This window comes from Hemiscyllium ocellatum, chromosome 20, assembly GCF_020745735.1.
Source record: "Hemiscyllium ocellatum isolate sHemOce1 chromosome 20, sHemOce1.pat.X.cur, whole genome shotgun sequence".
Classification (NCBI taxonomy): Eukaryota; Metazoa; Chordata; class Chondrichthyes; order Orectolobiformes; family Hemiscylliidae; genus Hemiscyllium; species Hemiscyllium ocellatum.
This window is the reverse complement of record NC_083420.1, coordinates 41280793-41293839: the sequence shown is the minus strand read 5'-3', so window position 1 is coordinate 41293839 and position 13047 is coordinate 41280793. Positions and strand designations below refer to the sequence as shown.

Below are 13047 nucleotides of genomic sequence, written 5' to 3'. Positions count from 1 at the left end.
CCCTTTATTTGAGGAAAGTTGTAGTGGCACAGATGGCAGTTCAAATGAGGTTCACTAGATTGAGCCCAGAGATGAGGGGTTTGTCATATGAAGAGAAATTGAATAGTTTAGGCTTATACTGTCTGGGATTCAGAAGAATGTGGGGAGATAAAATTGAGGTATTCAAGATGATAAAACGTAAGACTCAAATATATGTGGAGTGGATGCTTCCTCTCCTAGGGTATTCTAGGACGAGGGGCCACAGTCTTAGGATAAGCAGTAGAAAATTTAAAACAGAGTTGAGAAGAAACTACTTTTCCCAAAGGGTTGTGAACCTGTGGAATTCGCTACCCCAAAATGCAGTGAATGACGGGGCAGTGAGATCTTTAATTGATAATGGGCTGAAGGGTTATGGGGAGAAGGCAGGAAAATGGGGGTGAGGAGCATGTTAGGTAGAGATTTGATGGGCCAAATGGCCTAATTCTGCTCCTATATCTTATGCCTCTTTAATAGCACCTTTGTCAATAACTCACAATCATGCAAATTGTGACTGGACCTGCTAATTATACAGTTGTGTAGAAATTCAGGATGCTTGCACTGTGTTTCCAAGCAGAACATCTCAATCTTTTGTTAGCTATCTTAGTTGCATCCCACACTGTTAAGACATGGCTAGTTTATCCAAGGCCTCTTCGTTAATTAGACTCAACTAAGCATATCAGTTTCAAAGTATTATGGCTAATTTAATGTAGTTGCTAAGCCCAACAGGGAAATGAGAAATGTATTCATTCAGTAGAATGTGGAACTCATTCTGAGGAAGTAATTGAGGCAAATGGCTTAGACGCTTGAGAAGGAAAACTGGGTGGGTACACATGAGAAAAGGAAATTATACGATATGACAAAAGCTGAGGTGAGGGTAAGAATGGGAGGAACTCATGGAGTACAAAGACTAATAGAAACTAATTGGACTGTTTCTGTGCTGTATAGAATGCCATAGCTCTGGTTAATCTTGTGCAAGGCTGCTTTCAGTTGATGTGCTAAGGGCTTGAGAAACAGGACCATGCATCCCAATTTAGTTCCGTCCAGGATTCTGTGACTGGTCTAATAGTCCAGGGAACGCATATTCAAATCTCACTATAGAAGCTTGAGATCTGTGAGGTTCACTTAAATAAAAAAAATCTAGAAATAAAAAAAACTGATATCATGAAACCGTTGGAATGTTATAAAAATACGCTGATTCAGCAATGTTTGTTAGGGAAGAAAACGTGCTGGGCTTACATTGACTTTAGTCCCAGAACCACTGGTTAATTCTGAAATAGCATCACTCTCCATTTCTTTCTTCAGAACAGACGAAGGAAGGCCCACTGCATATTTCAAAGAACTGGGGAGATTCTGGTGGCTTAGAGCTAATATTTGTTCCTCAAAACCATCATCGCTAAGAGAGATTATCTGGTTGAAATTGCATTGCTCTTTGTGGGTCTTTGCTGTCTGCAAGCTGGCTTCCACACTGCCTATATTACAATACTTACTTCTAAAAGTATTTCATTGGCTAAAAGGTGCTATACAAACAAAGATCCTTTTGACTCCAGTTTACGAATACAGACCAGACTCAGACCAAAACTGGTCTCTGCTGTTCTGTTATGTGTAACACATTCATGATCAGTTCTTACATTTCAATTTAGTTATTGACCCAGAATTTTATTTCCATCCAGTTACTAATTCAGTACTGACAGGATATATAACAAATGTTCATACCTCTTGCCTTTAGCTCTGGCTCCACATTGCAGTTCTCTCCAGCCTTCAGAGCTGAGATTATTCCCTGCACTGCTGAATCAATCAGTTCCTGGTCCTGCCGGTAGGTCAGTTGTTCTGCCAGGTGCCGGAAACCAGCTCTAACTGTGGAAACATGATCCTATTATTTATTCTTAGCCATGATAGAATGATAAGACTACAAGTAACAAGAGGAACTTACAAACAAGCTCTGTGGTAGAGAGAGCATTTTACTTACGTTCATATGATCAGCCAACCCTGCGCTTACTTGTCTCATTTTGTAATTTTGAGATATACATACAGGAATAGATGCAGTAAGGTGGGAGGAATCTCATATGCAGCGTAAACATGGGCATAGATCATTTGAGCCAAAGGGCTTGTTTCTGTGTGTATGTTCTTATAAATTCAACTACTGGTTGGAAATAAGACACCTCCCCCCCCAAATTGATGCAGTACAATTTTAAACTATTTGATATAATTGCCATCATGAACCATTGATCCATCAAATGCATTGAGGGGTACAAAAAGATACTGGCTACAAACAGATCTATTTAAACTTTCAAAGGTGCCCTTTTAAATAGCAATTGTTTGGATCATATCTCAATTCAAAAGCCAGTCCAAATTTCCCCTTTGGCAAGCTATCACATGAACCTTACAAATAGCTCTAGACTCTATAGTTCTCTTGTTTAACACACATTCTGAAGAACCTCCAGTTTGTTTATTGGGTTCATAATGCTACCTGGTACTGCTCTCCACCACAGACAGCTTCAGGTGTGTTTCCTGCACCAAGACAAACAACCACACAAGGTAAGCAAAGGGTTGCTACAACAGATCTCAGTGTTCAAGGACTTGGGAAGAGAAAGGAAAAACAGAGAATGAAAATAAAAATTAACACTGTTCCAATCCTACTTATTCACCCATTAATCGCTGTAAGGTCTAAGTTTATAGTAGAAGATCAAGTGGGTTTGGACTTGAGCTTGGTGTGGTATATATTTATATTAAGGAATAAACAACAAATGCAGAATGGGTAAGCAAGGGACCCATTTTACATCATGCCATCAAGATAGCAGAATTTGGTGATAGACCTCATAGAAGTCAAAAATAGCCTGAACTGGAGTTTAAACAGTGCATTGATTATATTTAGATCTGACTTTCTCATAGGAAAGTCAGTATCTAACTGCATGAATTACCTACAGTCTAACAAGAAAAAGCATGAATCAAGATGACAACTGTTTAGAACATGAATCTTATCTAAATTGGATGATCTTGTGGACAATGTACAAAGGTAATGGAATTTAAGTGCACAAAGATGTAACAAGGGGCAAAATTGTAATTTAAGATGATTTAATCAGCTGAACTCAATGACTTTAGCCTGTCATTTAACACTTGAGAGTTAAATTGTAATACCCACATATAGAACACTCATTTTTAACAGCTACAGTTCAGGATAGAGCACTCTTGCCTTAGAGTCAGAAACTGTGGATTCATGACTGAAACTAGCAGAAAGGAAAACAGCAGTGATTGGTGGAGGTGAATCACATCAGCTCCAGGACATCACTGTCAGAGTTCAACAGGGTAGTACCCAAGACCTACTTCAGCCACTTCACTGACATTCCCCCCCCCCCCCCACCCCCAACACAAGGTCAGAAGCAGTGATGTTCACTGATGGTTGCAGCAGTGTTCATAACCATTCCTGACTCCTCAGATATTGAAAACAGTCCATGTCATTACATAGAGACAATGTCCAGACTTCAGCTGATAAATATCAAGTAACATTCACACCACATAAGTGCAGGCCAATGATCATCTCTAACAAGATGATCCCCTTGGAATTCAATGACATCATCATTGTAAATCCCCAGTCATCAACATCCTGGGGGTTAACATTGACCAGAACTTGAATTGGACCAGCCATATAAATAATATGGCTACAAGTGCAGCATGATGGCTCAGTGGTTAGCACTACTGCCTCATAGCATGAGGGACCAGAGTTCGATTCCAGCTTCAGCCTGGAGTTTGCACATTCTCCCAGTGTCTGCATGAATTTTCTCTGGGTGCTCCGGTTTCCAAAGATGTGCAGGTTAGGTGCATTGGCCATGCTAAATTGCCATAGTGTTCAGGGATGTGTAGGTTAGATGCATTATTCAGAGGAAATGTAGAGTAATACGGTAGAGGCTGGGTTACTCTTTGGAGGGTCAGTGTAGGCTTTGAGCCAAATGGCCTGTTTCCACATTGTAGGGATTCTATGTTTCAATGAAGAGCAGGTTGGAGACGGGGAATTCTGAGGCAAGTAACTTGCCTTGTGTCGCCCATTGCCTATCCACCACACATTATATGCAAGTTAGTTGTCTGATGGAACTTGCCAGAATGAGCTCAGCTCTTACAATGCTGAAGAAGCCTGACATCATCCAGGACAAAGCAACTGGCTGAAATGGTATCCATTACCATGTACCATGCTCAACATTCACTCCCTTCACCTCTGAAGTCCAGTGGCAGCATGTGTGCAATCTACAAAATGAAATGCAGCCACTCACGCAAGCTCCTTTGACTGCACTTTCCAAACCCTTGATCTCTAATACCTAGAGTAGTACTACGAGGGCAGCAGATGCATAAGGAAACTGCAATCTGCAAGTTCCCTTTCAAAACACCAACCTGATTTGGAACTATCTTGCCTTTCCTTCACTGTTATGGGTCAAAATCTTGAAACTCCTTCCCTGGAACTTGTTGGTATACCTACACCCCAAGAACTGCTGGTGTTTCAGGATCCAGCTGACATCGACCTGCTTCGGAGCAATTTGGGATTGCCGAGAAAGAGCTGCCCTAACCAACAACGATGTGTCGAATAGCTGGATGATAAACAACTAAGCTGAGACTCCAGGTGCAGTAATGAGGGCTACACTGCTGACACATGAGACAGACATTAAGCTAAGGCCTCTCAAGTGAACATAAAAAATCCTCCGTCAATATTTTAATGATGAACAGGGCAGTTCTCCCAGATGGCCTGTCTGAACATTCTCCCTGAAGCAATACCTAAAATATTGTCAGATCATGATCTAGTTGTGATTTATGGAACCATGTTTGTGCTGTTTGACTGTCATGTTTCTGCATTACAACAAGGATAACTACGTTTCAAAGGTTAGCTCTAGAGCATCCTAAGGTTTTGCGAGTATTACAAATTTGGGTTTCTTATTTTTAATTTTTTTAGGCTGGCATGGAGATCAGCCTCTGCCTGACATCACACCAGAATAAGCTAAGCCACCAAGAGGAAGGGCGCAGAAGAAAGGGGTTAGATAAAATGAAACCCTAACATAAAACCAGACCTCTGGGTACCCAATTTCAAATTCTCAGATTAGAAGACTGCTCAAATAGTTTCTGGCAACTGAATTCGCCACTTCAGAATGGGACAAGTTTAGGCAGGTAGTATATGGAATCCAATTAATTATAAAGGGGTCCGTACACTGTGCCGAAGCAGAACTGCAGGTGCAGTAACTGACCTACCAAGTCCTAGGGACACCTTAGTCTGTGGTCAGCGTTATTAATTGGCAAACTTCCTATTCAGTTTTACTAATTGCCATTTCTTTATCTGCACAAGGTTGTCATAAAAGCTGAGAATTTGCTGGCAGCCTGCAGCTGTCTATTTAGAGAACGTCTGTTTCAAGGCTGATTTTTTTTTATTTCTCATGGAATGAAAAAAAACTCTCTCTTAAGTCATTCCTGATTTTTAATGATCTAGGTCATTCAGGGTGTCACAGTTACAGTGAGTGCAAGTGAGTGTTCTCTCAAGTCCATTTCTAATGCTGCCCTGAAACAAGCTCTCAGGAGATAAGCAATGATAATCCTTCCTTTGACAGTCCCCTTTTCCAGGGGGAGCACCACAACTGCTCTAGACAAGACAAAGTGCTAAGCAGCATGAAGGAAACAGCTAGTGCACAACTGGTGTCAGTGCCCAATGAGTATAAGCACATTGCAGAAATAGAGCACAACGCATAGACTGGACAACACCTATGACTATGTTAGTTGAGTTCCAACAGAGAGAAGTAAGCAGTTTTATCTCTTGATTCAGCAGGTCATGCATTCAAACTCCACTCTTGAGACTTAAACAAAAGGTCCATGCTGAATGGTGCAATATCAGGGATGCTGCCTTTTGGGTGAGATGCTAAATGAAGGCTTCATCTATCCTCTTGAGGAGCCACAAAAGATCCAATGGCAAAGTTCAGAAGACAGCAGGGGAATCTGATTTGGTGTCTGAGCCAACATTTAACCTTTAACCCATCACACTAAAACATTCTCTGGTCATTAATACATTGCTGTTTGTGGGATCTGCTAAGTGCAAACTGACTTTTGCATTTCTTGCATTACAACAATATCTACAGATTAAAAATACGTCACTAACTGTATAGCACTTGACAAGTCCTACTATCTTAAGAATGTTGTATAAAGCAACTCCTTTTCTCTTCTCTTGAGAAAAATTAAAGACACACAAACCAAATTAAGCTGAGGTTAGTTAAAGCCTAGACTGCATTTTAAAGGGTGTTAAATTGTATATTAGCCAGTCATGTGGAGATGATACAATACCGTCACCCATCCTGTGTTTCAGTGAACACTGAGTAGCTAGGGATTTCAGTAGTGCTCGAAGTGGACTCTCTTCCACTGCGGGATTCTCCAACCATGTCCTCATCTGCATTACAACATTGTAGAATAGGGACTCAGCAGCACAATTCTCTGGCACACACTTCTGTGAATCAGCAGAAATAAACTATCAATGTTTAAAACACATGTGAGTAATAAAACACACGTCTGTTAAAAAGGGAGGTATTTAGTAAAGGTACAACAGAAGGCTGAGGCAGAGTCCAGATTGGTAAACCCTATGCACTGCCCATCTCAACTGGCTTCACAAGACTGCATGCAGGATGTGTGAGTGCCTAACTAAGGACTAGGGTGAAAGAACTAGAAAGTCTTAAGCGGCTGGAGTTTGGGGATGAGACAAACTATTCATGAATATATAGCAGCATAAAAGAACTGCACTAAACACCAACACTGAATATTTTAGAGGAGGAGCTAGATATATTGTAGTTCTTAGGGCTAAAGGAACCCAGGGGTACAGTGAGAAAGCTGCAACAGGGTCTGGACCAAATTGAATGAAGCAGACTCTTATTTCCTATGTCTTTTATGTTCACCACTATTTGGAGCTTGCTATACACATACTGGCTGCATCTTCCTACATTACAACAGCAGCTTTATTTCAAAAGAACTTAATTTACTTTAAAGCACTTTAAGATGTCTAGAGGTCTTGAAATGTACTGTATAAATGGAAGTCTTTTTTTCCTTTGGCCTCTGCCAAAATGCTTTTGTCAGTTCACCTCATAGTTTGATCTGATCTAGTCAAAGCCTTCCAAAGTCAAAATTCTAGTAAAGCAAAAATTTTAGTCTTATACATTCACAAAATAAACACCGTAAAGAAAACACAAGGCACCCACATCAATATCTGAATGAATACTAGGACTCCATACAAGAACAGAGCATTTACACAATACATGGTCACACAACACATATTCTTCACAACATGCTTACATAATGACTCTAGTTTGCATAGAACTTTAATGTCATGAAACATTCCCTTCACAAGACTATTCTCAGTAGGTATTAGGGACGGTGACTAAAAGCATGGTCAATGAAACAGGTTTTAAGAGGTGCCTTAAAAGGAGAGAGATAGCAAGTTAAGATAAATCAAGGCAAGGTATTTCAGAGCTCAGGGCCTAAATAACTGAAGACACATCCACCAATGGTGAAATGACAAAAATTGGGGAAGCAACAGAGGCTAGAGTTAGAGGAGTTAGAATATAATGATAGAGAGAGGTGAGGCCATGGAAGACACAAAGATAAGAATTTTAAATTTGAGGTTTTGCTAGAGCAGTAGCCAATGTGACTCATGCTCATGCTGAATAAATACTCAAGTTGTACGCCAAGTACACATCCTCATATGTATAATCCTCCAGTCTATAGCATGCAATAGTACCTGATACAAATGGAGTTGCCTCATTAAAGGGCAGGCGATAACATGATTCCTGTTCATGGACAACATAAAGGCTCCACTGTGTGGGGAGCTCAGCAGTGCAGAGATAGCTTGAAGCAGTCGGATGGCAATTCCGGTTTCTTCCACCTTTCCCTGGTGGACCTGTCTCAGTTCCTTGGCCAGTGCATGCTGCAGCATAAGTGAGACTGAGCGTGCGTTTGAGTTCTTCCACCTTGGGTCAGGGTTCATGGGGAAAAGCTGAGAGAAGGATCATCATTATAACATTTGAGATGCAAGATTCATCAAAACTGCCTTACATCCCAATGATGACCTGACTATCACAATGAGACCCTTTCTCCGTACACATCCCACCCTCCACACTCTCCCAGCAGATGAATGAGAAAAGAAAGACATAAAACACAGGATTAAAAAGGAAAATAAAAATCTGTAAGGCAAACATTTTGTTGTTCTGTACCTGAAGAAACAGAGTAGCCAAGTCTTCATCTGCCCCAATTGCAGGAATGTGAGTTGGTCTTCGAATCCGGATGGGGCACTGTGGTGCAGTGTGGCTCGCACTCGGTCGATTCAGGTCTGCATTTTCTGGGAAAATGTACAAGAAATCTACATTTTAACAGCTGTTCATAACCCACCTCAGTCACTTGAAAAAAAAAGCACTTTCAACTAAAGCAGTTTTCCCACTGAGTTAAGGAGAGAATATTTTGGAGACAGTTCCCCTGACTGGTTGTATTAGTAAAATCATTCAGGCTTATTGTCAGATCAGGCACAAGTCCCAAGTTATAAAGTTGAGGCAGCACAGTGGCTCAGTGGTTAGTACTGCTGCCTCACAGCACCAGGGACCCAGTTCGATTCCAGCCTCGGGCAACTGACTGTGTGGAGTTTGCACGTTCTTTCACGTCAGTGTGTGTTTCTGCCAAGTGCTCAGGTTTCCTCCTACAGTCCAAGGATGTGCATGTTAGGTGGATTAACCATGCTAAATTGCTCAGAGTATCCATAGATATGCTTGTTAAGTGGATTAGCTATGGGAAATGCAGGCTTACAGGAACAGAGCAGGGGGGTGAATCTAGGTGGGATCCTCTTTGGCGGGTCAGTATTGACTTGGTGGGCCACATGGCCTGCTCTCACACTGTAGGGATTTTATGATCTTATAAAAGAGGCCCTTTGGTCCATTCAATCTGTGCCAATAGTTTTACACTAATCCCACTTTCCAGCATCTGGTTCATGGCCTTGAACATTATGACATTTCAAGTGCTGCTGCATATACTTTTAAATGTTGAGAGTTTTCCCATCTCCACTATCTGCCCAGACAGTATACTGTATTCCAGATTCCCACCACCCTCTGGGTGAAAATATATTTGCTCAAATTCTCATGAAACCTCCAGCCCTTCACCATAAAACTATGCCCCCTTGTTCCTGACTCTTCAACTAAGGGGGACAACTGCTTCCTATCTACCCTGTCCATGCCCCTCATAATCTTACACATCTCAAATCAGTTCTCTGAGCCTTCTCAGCCCTAAAGAAAATAACCAAAGTCCATCTAGCCTTTCTTCATAGCTAAAATATTCCAAACTCAGGTAACATTGTGGTGAATCTCATCTGCACTCTTCCTGGTGCATATCCTTCCAATAGTGAGTTATCAAATCAGCATGGAATACTCCAGCTGTGGCATTACTAAAATTTTGTACAGTTCTAACAACAGCTCCCTGATCTTATAATCTACGCCTCGACTGATGAAATGCCCCAAAGGCCTCCTTAATGCTCTATTAAACTGTCTTTTTCTGACCCTTTTTTTTAGATTAGATTACTTACAGTGTGGAAACAGGCCCTTCGGCCCAACAAGTCCACACCGACCCGCCGAAGCGCAACCCACCCATACCCCTACATATACCCCTTACCTAACACTACGGGCAATTTAGCATAGCCAATTCACCTGACCCGCACATCTTTGGACTGTGGGAGGAAACCGGAGCACCCGGAGGAAACCTACGCAGACACGGGGAGAACGTGCAAACTCCACAAGTCAGTCGCCTGAGGCAGGAATTGAACCCAGGTCCCTGGCGCTGTGAGGCAGCAATGCTAACCACTGTGCCACCGTGCCGCCCTCGACTATGGAGAGTCAGTTGATTACAGCTGGGACTCAGGAGATATACTACAAGTGGCTCAGACCATTCTGATGAAAAGTGGGACCAAGCTCCTGCCCCTAATGAATATCCACACATTCCCCTCCCAGCGCACCACATGGCCACCCCCTGTGTACTGATTCTCCCCACAGAAATGACTAGTCCACCCCAGGGAGTCTCTGGTTGCCAGCAATGAATTTGTGACACTTAATCTGATAGCAGTACCACAAATGCATTCATCAACCTGACCAAAGCACCTCATTCAGGAAATTGTTAGGCCTTATGAATTGTGTTTCAAAGATTTGCACATCCAAGGAAGTTCATCACAATTCTGTAATTGCTTCATAGTGATAGGACTGTAACTGTCTTGAGTGGAAGATGTGAACAGATGTCTCAGAAATTCAAGCAAGGCTGTGTAATATCCCAGATTCTATTTACAATTCACCTGATCGGTGGCTTTTTACCTCAAAGATCAACTACTTACTGATGAGAACAAAAGTACTCCCTTGTTGAAGAAATTCTAATTTTTAGTTGCCTCCAAGCCAAAACTAAATTGACCACCACAGAATTATACAATCTACCATTTGCAGCTTCAGTACCCACTCTGCACCAGATTTGCAATCAAATCTCCATCTCCCCACCCCCCACCACCCCTTAAAAAGCTGCTAAAACAAAATTCATGTATAAGCCCACAACTGGTCAGCTAAATATTTTGCTTCCCAAATATGTTGACTCCCTCACAAGTCCTGATTCTCAGTTTTCAGATGGCCAGTGTGGTGGGGAGTATGAAGAAAATGCTTTAACGACACTCTGAAACTCTCCACAAAGCACAGCAGCACTGAGATTAATCACTGGGTGGAGCTTGCTTCCAGTTGGTTAAGTGGCAACAATCTGCCTGTCAAGCTCTTGACATTGTCATTATGGCTATCCCTCGAGGTAGAGAATGATGGTCTTCATTCTGTTGATCTATTTATGGGCTCTCAGGTGGCTTAGGAGTCCAATCTTGACTTTGAAAGTTCTTCCACATTCAGGAGAAGTAGTTCCAAATGGTAGATCAGGCTTTGTTTGTTGTTGCCTTGCTTTCCCCCTTTTCATCCCTTTTCTTCTAAGTCTGCACATCTGTTGACTTCAAAAGTTGCTGTTCCTTCTCGGATGATGGTTTGCCAGAGTTTCCTGCTCTCGGCATTATTTTCCCAATTGTTGATGTCGATGTTACATTTCTGCATATTGTCTTTTAAAACATCTTTGAATCTCTTCCTATCATTAGTTGAGCCACGGTATCTTAATAATGAGGCAGAGTGACAGCAGATAGAAAAGAAGGAAAGCAAATCCTAACTTCAGATCTCATTATCTCTTGGGGCATCCAGCCCCATGTATCAAAGATCTGTAAGTCAAGAATGAGCCTGTTCAGTGACATATTTTAAATTAGATTAGATTAGATTATCTACAGTGGGGAAACAGGCTCTTCGGCTCAACAAGTCCACACCGACCCATCGAAGCGCAACCCACCCAGACCCATTCCCCTTCACCAAACACTACGGGCAATTTAGCATGGCCAATTCACCTAACCTGCACATTTTTGGATTGTGGGACGAAACTGGAGCAACCCACACAAACACAGGGAGAATGTGCCAACTCCACACAGTCAGTCACCTGAGGTAGGAATTGAACCCCGGTCTCTGGTGCTGTGAGGCAGCAGTGCTAACCACGGTGCCACCATGCAAACAGACAGAAGCTTGTGACCCTGTAGAAGCTATGCATAACTAGCACTGACAACAATGACCACAAATGGCATTACTGTAACCCTGGAGCAACAAACACTGCACAGGCGTGAAAGCAAAATGGAAATCTGATGTGACAATAGCATCCTGTTCTGGAGGCAATCAGTAGGAATTTTAGAATGAACACAATGCAGAAGAACTCAAACTGCAAGAAGTACCTCTGTTTGGGGGCAAAGATGCAGTGAGCAGCGTGTGGAAGGTGCGTCCACCAGTCGCTCCCCTCTCGTGTTGAACTTCGACCAGGTGAGCCATATAGTCTATAGCGAGAAAAACAAGAGAATTAGAACTCGTCTCTACCACTTCACCCACCTCCATATAAATCGTGTACGATATGTTTGTGGGTTACATGAGCCACTTTATCTGGTGAACTGTCTCCTACGCAAAGTTGGCAACAAGATACTAAGGTCTTTGACTTTTGTGAAGATTGGACTTGCACTTTAAGAATTTCCTACTCTCCATTCTCCAAGTTATGGCTATTTGCTGGGCAAGAAAGACAGACTTATAATATCTTCTTCCACAACCACGCGCCATCCCAAAGCACTTTACAGGCAATGTACAGCACTTCTGAAACTAGCTATTGTTGTACTGAACACAGCAACCAACTTGCACACAGCAAACTACCTCAAATTGCAACGAAATAATAACCTAATAATCAGTTGTAGGACTGTTGTTTGAGGAATAAACATTAGACAGAATAATACTCCCCTGCTCTTCATCAAAATAGTACCATGAGATCTTTTGCATCCATGAGTGGGTTGACTGGACCTCAGTTTAACATCTGAGCTGCAAGATGGCACATCTGACAGTGCACAGTGCTCTCAGTGTTGCACTGGAATGACACCTACCTTATTTCTAGAAGTGAACTATTAGGACTTGAGGTACAACTTTCTGATGCAAGCATGAAAAGAGCTACCCACCAAGCCACAACTGACACCGGAGTCTAGGCATCGGCTGCACAGGCTTCAAATATCTTAATGGCCTGTGCTCAAACATAGATCCTTTGATAGGTCACTGAGCAGCAGAAAGAAATGGGAGCCTGACCATTCGACACCTCTAACTGAGGCTGAAGCAGCCAAATATGGCACCCTGGCCATTGTGAAATCTGTTAATTCAGCATCACCATTTATTTCCGATCTCTGGGGTAAATACTTCACTGGATAAACTGACAACCTTTGGGAAAGCTTGAAAAAAAACGTTAAAATAAGTGACAAAAAAAATTTAGGAGTAAGACAAGATCCTTACGAGTGACAACTAACGCCCTGCCTGAGTAGGAAGGAAGCAGAATGAATAACAATTTTCAAAAGGCAATGGCTACATGGAAGAAAAAGGAAATATGTGTAGGGATGTAAGGAAAGAATAGGCAAATAGT

The 13047-nt window shown here is 42.0% G+C and overlaps 1 protein-coding gene across 2 annotated transcripts in view; it reads right to left on the bottom strand.

The window, feature by feature from the left end:
• ints1 (integrator complex subunit 1) overlaps nucleotides 1–13047 on the bottom strand; it is a 124195-nt gene that overhangs the window by 36652 nt on the left and 74496 nt on the right. For both annotated transcript variants that reach the window (XM_060840789.1, XM_060840790.1), the window contains exons 29-33: nucleotides 11837–11935; nucleotides 8235–8359; nucleotides 7763–8017; nucleotides 6322–6481; nucleotides 1732–1872 (exon numbers count right to left, since the gene is read on the bottom strand). In XM_060840789.1, the coding sequence (XP_060696772.1) occupies nucleotides 1732–1872; nucleotides 6322–6481; nucleotides 7763–8017; nucleotides 8235–8359; nucleotides 11837–11935 (780 nt within the window). The remainder of the gene's footprint in view (nucleotides 1–1731; nucleotides 1873–6321; nucleotides 6482–7762; nucleotides 8018–8234; nucleotides 8360–11836; nucleotides 11936–13047) is intronic.